Raw genomic sequence first — 8192 nt, forward strand, 5'->3', positions numbered from 1 at the left:
GCCCGGCTGTTAGTCGGGGACTCACTCACTTCTCTCCGAGTGGGACCCTGTCCGGACAGTTTGTGTAAGCTTCTATACTTGTACTTGTATAAATCCTTTGCTAATCTTTCTGCTTGGTGTTGGTGATTCTCGGGTGTCCTTGGTTGGGACACGGGTCGCATTTACCGGGGAACTCGACTCCAGGTGTGTGGCTCCCGGACCGCAACAGAAGGAGGCGGAACAGCCGGGGGCAGGACCCGAGCCACACTAAGCGGGACTCACCCAGCTTGGAACACCCATGTGAAAGAGACTCTGGACTCAGACCGGAACTGGAAACACGCTACTGATTGTAATTCAGGTTTTCTCTGCCAAGGTAGGGAAATGTAAATTGATGTCATACTCGCTCAGCACAGCTTTGGTGAAGACTGGGAGCTGGGAAAACTTTTGTTCACAAGGCAAACAAAGTCTTCAGCCTTAATAGAATTCGTCCAGTTTCCTTGAAGATTGTATTAACTTGTAGGTAGGAGTGCGATGAAGACTTTTGAAGCTTTTATGGGCATCGAACTCAACTGCTCTTGGAAAAGGTCAAAGAGAAGGCATGGAATCAGGAGCCGGAAGAGAAAGGCCACCCAAGAGCTGCCAAGCCAAGAAGAGGGGTTTGAGAGAAGAGCTATCTCAAGGTGGGGAGGGGAGGAGACGGAGGTGAGGTGGGAAGGTAGGCAGAATTAATTTCTTAAAAAAGCGAAACCCTGGGCTTCCCTGGTGGCGCAGTGGTTGAGAGTCCGCCTGCCGATGCAGGGGACACGGGTTCGTGCCCCGGTCCGGGAAGATCCCACATGCCGTGGAGCGCCTGGGCCCGTGAGCTATGGCCTCTGGGCCTGTGCGTCCGGGGTCTATGCACCGCAGCGGGAGAGGCCACTGCGGTGAGGGGCCCGCGTACCACAAAAAAAATAAAAAAAAAAATAAATAAAAACATATATATATATATATATATATATATATATATATATAAAGAAAGGGATAGTTAGGGAGTTTGGGATTGACATGGACACACTTATATTTAAAATAAATAACCAACAAGGACCTACTGTATAGCACAGGGAACTCTGCTCAGTATTATGTAACAACCTCAATGGGAAAAGAATTTGAAAAAGAATAAATACATGTACATGTATAAATGAATCACTTTGCTGTACACGTGAAACTAACACAGCGTTGTTAATCAACTATACTCCAATAAAAAATAAAATGTTAAAAAAAAACAGAAGCAAGTGTGGCAAAATATTAAAAATTTCAGAATCAGGGCAGTAACCACATACATTATTCTCTTTATTGTTTATATATTTGAATTGGCTCATTAAACAACAAAAAAATAACTTTACACGTACCTAATTCATTTGCAAAAATAGCATTTGTAATGACTGCTTAATATTCTAGTTAAGGAGCTAATATTTCTTAAATTAATCCTTTAATTTTTGTTACCTAGGTGATTTGCAATTTTTCACATGCATAAATTAGAATAGACTGTGATGAACATCTCTGTATGACACTGATTGTTTCCATATGATTCATTCTCAGAAGTATAATTGGTGGGTCAAAGTGTATTCATTTTTTTAAGATTTCTAATATTTATTTTCAAATTGTCCTTCAGAAGGTAATAATAATTTGTACTACTGCTAGCAGTGTATGACCACTTTATCAACACTGAATAATATAGCTATTCATTTTCTCTTTGCCACTTTGAGAGTTATAATTGCCATTTTAATTTGCATCCTTTTGATTATGGTATGGTGTATTAATCTGCTAGGGCTGCCACAACAAAGTACCACAGACTGGGTGGCTCACACAACAGAAATGTATTTTCTCACAATTCTGGAGGCTGGAAGTCTGAGATGGCAGTGTTAGCTGAGTTGGTTTCTTCTGAGGCCTCCCTCCTCGCCTTGTAGATGCTGTCTTCTCCCTATGTCTTCACGTGGTCTTCCTTCTGTGTGTGTCAGTGTTCAAATTTTGTCACATTAGGATATGGTCTTATTGGATGAGGGCCTACTCTAACGATAACATTTTAACTTAATTATCTCTTTAAAGATCTTATCGCCAAAGAGTCACATTCTGAGGTATTGAGGATTAGATCGTCAACACATGAATTTGGGAGTAACACAATTCAGTCCATAATAGATAATGAACATTTTTTCATAAATTGATTATCCAATGGAATTGTTCTACTGTAAATTTTTATACTTGTGTCCATCCTCTTACTGGAAATTTTGCTTATTGATTTATAAAATTTTATTATATCTTAAACTACTTGTCACAAAAGTTGCATGTTGTTAAGAAAAATGATTAGAGAAGACCATTTAGGTGATACAAACAGCCTTTATCTAATACTTAAAGCGGATGGTCTCCATTTCGAGAACTGCAAGATGGGGCAGAAGGCAGGAGGCTTTTTTTTTTTTTTTCATGATTTGTGATCACATCACCTAGACTGGAGTAATACTTACTCTTTTTTCAGGAGGCTTTTATAGGATAAAGAATTAAGAACAAGGAAGAGAAAAATAGAAAATATCTGATTGGCAGTGGCCACATAGTCAAACTTGTTTGGAGTGAGAAGGAGCAAGGAAGTTAGTGTAAAGCCTTAGTATTAGGCTATTAGCCTATTAGTATACTTGTCAGTGTAGGCTGACAAGATATACTGCATTTCAAGCAGAGCATTTACAAGGACAGAAAAGTTATTTAGGTTTCAGTTTGCTGACATGGCACCCCAGGCAGGAGCAGCTCCATCTTGGGCCTAGAAAGTTTTCTCAACAATATATTTTTTTCCCCAGTTTGTTGTAGGTTATTTGATAGGATTTTCTTTCCATGTAGAAGAATTTTGTTCCCATTCAGAAGTTTTATGTAGTCAAATGAAAGTCTTTTCCTTTATATTTTTCTGCATTGAGAATCCCAGAACCTTCATATTTATCTATACAGTTGTCCCTTGGTATTCACTTGGAATACCATCCTTTAGAACAGTTGTGGTGGAGGAAATCTCAGAATCCAAGGACACCCAAAGCTCTTATATAAAATACCATAATATTTGCATATAACCTATCCACATCCTCCCATATATTTTAAGTCATCTCTAGATTACTTATAACATCTAATAAAATGTAAATTCTATGTAAATAGTTGTAAATACAATGTAAATGCATACAGCTTCCAGCAAAGGGTAACTCAAGTTTTGTTTCTTAGAACTTACTGGAATTTTTTTTTCCTGAATATTTTCAATCCGTGATTGGTTAACTCTTTGGATGCAGAAACTGCAGCTATGAAGAGACATCTGTATATTTAATACACTAAAAAGTTTTACTTATAATTTTTTTAAAATTTATTATTATTAATTTATTTATTTTGGCTGCACTGGGTCTTAGCTGTGGCACGGGGGATCTTCGTTGTGACATGTGGACTTCTTAGCTGCAGCATGCATATGGGATCTAGTTCCCCAACCAGGGATCGACCCTGGGCCCCCTGCATTGGGAGCATGGAGTCTTACCCACTGGACCACCAGGGAAGTCCCATTACTTATAATTTACAGATAAATTTTACCTATAATTTACATTACTTTCACGGTTTGTTTTTTACATGTAAACATTCAAGCATTCTTTTTTTCTTTTTAACGTTTATTTATTTATTTATTTATTTATTTATTTATTTATTTATGGCTGCTTTGGGTCTTTGTTGTGGTGTGCAGGCTTCTCATTGCGGTGGCTTCTCTTGTTGCAGAGCACGGGCTCTAGGCACTCCGGCTCTGTAGTTGTGGCGCACGGGGTTAGCTGCTCTGCAACATGTGGGATCTTCCCGGACCAGGGATCTAGCCATGTTTCCCTGCACCGGCAGGCAAATTCTTTCCGGCTCAGTAGTTGTGGCGCACGGGGTTAGCTGCTCTGCAACATGTGGGATCTTCCCGGACCAGGGATCTAGCCATGTTTCCCTGCACCGGCAGGCAAATTCTTAACAACTGCACCACCAGGGAAGTCCCATTTAAGCATTCTTTACATTTAAGTAGTTAATCCAGATGGAATTCATCTAATTTATGTTATGAAGTATAGAACTAACTTAATGTTTTCCTAAAATATTTAGCCATTTGCCTGAACTTGGTAGCCTATATTTTGGGTAAATATTAAGTATTTTAAAAATAAAATAAAAATAAAACTACTGTCCCTTACTGGCCTTTTGGTAGTGTTTACATGTAAACTTTTGTGATGGTTCAATGTCCTTTTTTTACTGTAAGTTCTGGGAAAAGTATATCAGTTGATTTTAGTTGTAGGTTGGTTGATTTCATTTTTACCGTTGTCTGAGGTGGGGTAAATGAATCATGTTTGCCTTAATGTCAATATGTAACTTCTGACCTTTTCATTCTGAACAGGGTACAAAAAGAGATTTAGCTACTGCTCATCACCCAGTTTTGTGTTACTCAGAGCAGCATACAAATGCTTCCTTTTATAGGTTTTGTTTAGCTTTTGAAAAAAAGGACTTTTAAGTATTGAATTAATGAATACTTTTCATAACACTCAGCAAGAGAATAAAGGCCAGTTGTTTTCTGTCAATGAGGCTGAATACCCATTTCACTAGGAGGGGAAAATATCCTCTTCAGTTCTTCCCCCAGCCCTGGCGGCTCCTTAGAAACCATCACAGTTCAGAAAATGTTTAAACAGTTAACTGCTGTCTCCTTTCAAAGGTAAACCACTCTTTGGAATCTCTACCACCTAGTGCTGAATGTAAGGTAGAAAATGTCAACACATAGTTTAATAAGGTAAATTTCCCTATGAAATAACTCTGCCCGATTTGAGCAAAAGCAAAACTTTGATCAAATTGTTTCAGAAATCAAAAAAGTATTCTATCTCAATAAACTCCTTGCCATTCCACACTGGAAAGCTTAACAATAGCATCACATTGACTCACTTCTACGGATTTCATTCAACTATGTTATAGTGTATATTATTCTTAGAATTCTGAGTTGTAGAATCCTCACCTCATGGAGGCATGAAAAAAATCAGTGATTCTATCCATTCCTTTCTGGCTGCGGAACTGCAAGGGACATGTCATTTGGGGGAACAAATCTAGTAATTCTTTTATCCATTAAGGTCTTTTGAAACTGGATACTGTGATGACCTGGAAAGGGGAAAACTTTGTGGCTAGAGGCAAGACGGGGAGGGGTGGCAGTAGTGGGAACTTACTTTTCATTCTATATTATTTGTACCTTTTCAATTCTATACCAAGTGCATGTATAATATGTTCAAACTAATTAGTTCTCTTTAAAGTTATTTTTATTGTATTTATTTTTTATAAATTTATTTATTTTATTTTTGGCTGCGTTGCGTCTTCGTTGCTGCATGTGGGCTTTCTCTAGTTGCAGCGAGCGGGGCCTACTCTTCTTTGCAGTGCGCAGTCTTCTCATTGTTGTGGCTTCTCTTGTTGCGGAGCACGGGCTCTAGGCACGCAGGCTTCAGTAGTCGTGGCACGCAGCCTCAGTAGTTGTGGCTCATGGGCTTAGTTGCTCTGCAGCATGTGGGATCTTCCCGGACCAGGGCTCGAACCCGTGTCCCCTGCATTGGCAGGCGGATTCTTAGCCACTGTGCCACCAGGGAAGTCCTAAAGTTATTTTTAAACAGTAATTTTTATGCTAGGGCCCAGTTACATTTGGAATAAATGCAAGTCAGAGTGTAACAGTAGGCTCTGTACCACTGCTCCAGGTAGAAACAATTGATTTACATTTTAAACAATTTCTTTCTTTCATTCATTCATTCATTCAACAAATATCTAGGTAACAACTCTGTGCCAATAATCATGTACATAAGATGGTGAAGATCGTGGTGGGGCTATAAGGGATAATGCACGGAGAATGGAGAGGGGGATTATTGGGAATATACAGATTGTGCAGCAATTCATAAAGCAATCATACAGGTGAATAATGAGTGAGATTTGCTATAATCTTGATGGGATGCGATTAGTTGATGGAAAAGTACACTCTGATAAACGCTGAAATGGGTAAAAAATATGATGACATTTTATCGAATATCTGTCACGCTTCTTTATCTGCTGCCGAGATGACATTTTTCATCCATATGCTTCTTGTGCTGTCTTCCTAAATCATAATCCTTGTCTTAGAGTTTGAAGGGGGAGCCAAGGGAGGATTCCTTTTATTTTACTAGTATTTATTGGTGCAGTTAATTTCATGAACTTCATAAATAACTTTATAAATGATTCCAAAGAAAATTGTTTCTTATTTCATTGTTTAGATTTAAGGCAGATAAGGGACAAATTCATGACCATACGTGGTTCATAGCTTCTAAATTGTTAAGTGTCATAAAGGAAGCATTCTCATTGTCTTCAACACTTAAGAAAAAGTTCTCCCTTCCAATGAAAGCAGACAGAAAGCAAGTCCTGTAAGACTTCCTTCAATTAAATATGAGGTAGTTGCTATTGCTCCAATCCTTATTATTACGAGGATGCAGAGGGTAAGCTTGGCAATGGAGCGCAAAACACTGAATAACATTGACTAGAGGGCAGAACATAGGAAATCACAATGAAAAGACAGACATGAAATCTTAGGCTTTTTTTTTTTTCTGTTTTTTCTCTTGAGGAGGATGGAGAAAAATACTTCTGTAAGGCACAATTATTAAATTGCCATATTCTATATCTGTTTTCCCTACTCAAAAACTGTTAGAGTTATCGTCTACTATTTCTTTTTAAAACCGAGCCGTATTTCTATTTCATTAAAAACTGCTCGATCTCCTAAGCAAAGCTCAAAGGCTATGACTGAAATTTAACCACATTCTTCTCACATTCGTAATAAACTTCATAAATTCAGAGAAGTTAAGTAAACTTTTTAGAATGTAAGTAAATTTTGCAACAAAAGGATTTTTTGATATCATGATATAACATATGTTTTAGGATAACAGACTTAATAGGGAGCTCTTATTCATCCCACTAATACAAGGAAGCTGATGTGATTTCCCTATGGATTAGAGTTTATATTTTGGAACCGATGAGTCACATTATATTGCCAAAAGAGGAATCAGAACAGCTTGGTGAACTATAGGAACCAAACAAGATAAGAAGGATCAAGTTCTCAGCTAAGCATCTAATATTAATGTAATGAGTATTTTCAAGTCAGAGCCTTTCTAACTATAAAGTAGAAAAGCATCGGAATTGGTACACTGATTTGCACAGTATTGTTTTGCTAAATAAAGTAGGTATTCCAATTTCATTCAAAAAGAAGCTTAGCTTGCTTCTGTCAAATGACAAAAACAACACAATTTAGTAATGAGCTTGATGTCTTTTATTCAAGGGAAAATAATCTATGGCTTGTGGGGGTTGGGTGAGGGGTGCAGTACCTCATAAGCAGTGGAACACTCTTCTGGAGGGATTTGGGGTGTAAGGCCAACTGGCCCGAGGCAGGGGAACGCAATCAGATTCACAGGTTGCATCAGACCGAAACTCTCCGGACCAGCCAGTTCCAGCAACTGACCTGGGGACTTTCCACCCGGCCCAGCTTTCCCGCCTTTCGAGGGGCGGGACTAACGGTCCCCCACGATACCCGAAAAGACCACCAAATAAGGAATACCCTGCGCCCTCCCGGATTCACCACATCCCTTTCCCTTTTTCCCCTATAAATTCTGCCCAAACCCTCGCGCGGGCACGACTTCTCTGGCCCCTTTCTCTCAGACAAGTGAACCTCTCCTGGGAGCGCTCCCTAATAAAGCTCACTTAAAGCTTTCCTCTGTTCCGCGGTGCGGTTTGTTAAGATCTGACCTTACATGGGGCAAGAGCGAGTTTTATAGAGCATTAGTAGAGGCAACGCAGCAATGGGGCACGAATGGCTAGGAGGTCTGGGATTTCCTTGTAAGGTCGGCAGGTCTTATTTTTTAAAATTTTTTTGTAAAATTTATATTTTTGGCTGCGCACAGGCTTTCTCTAGTTGCAGTGAGCAGGGTCTACTCTTCATTGCAGTGCGCGGGCTTCTCATTGCGGTGGCTTCTCTTGTTGCGGAGCACGGGCTCTAGGCACGCGGGCTTCAGTAGTTGTGGCACGTGGGCTCAGTAGTTGTGGCTCACGGGCTCTAGAGTGCAGGCTCAGTAGTTGTGGTGCACAGGCTTAGTTGCTCCGTGGCATGTGGGATCTTCCCGGACCAGGGATCGAACCCGTGTCTCCTGCACTGGCAGGTGGATTCCTTT

At 39.6% G+C, this 8192-nt stretch overlaps 1 protein-coding gene across 1 annotated transcript in view; it reads left to right on the plus strand.

The window, feature by feature from the left end:
* Positions 1 to 510: 510 nt before the first annotated feature.
* LOC103087059 (riboflavin kinase) overlaps positions 511 to 8192 on the plus strand; it is a 47984-nt gene continuing 40302 nt past the window's right edge. Inside the window, 1 exon segment of the mRNA XM_082930898.1 lies at positions 511 to 659. Within this exon segment, the coding sequence (XP_082787024.1) occupies positions 511 to 659 (149 nt within the window).

This window comes from Lipotes vexillifer, unplaced genomic scaffold (assembly GCF_000442215.2).
Source record: "Lipotes vexillifer unplaced genomic scaffold, Lipotes_vexillifer_v1.1 scaffold204, whole genome shotgun sequence".
Taxonomy (NCBI): Eukaryota; Metazoa; Chordata; class Mammalia; order Artiodactyla; family Lipotidae; genus Lipotes; species Lipotes vexillifer.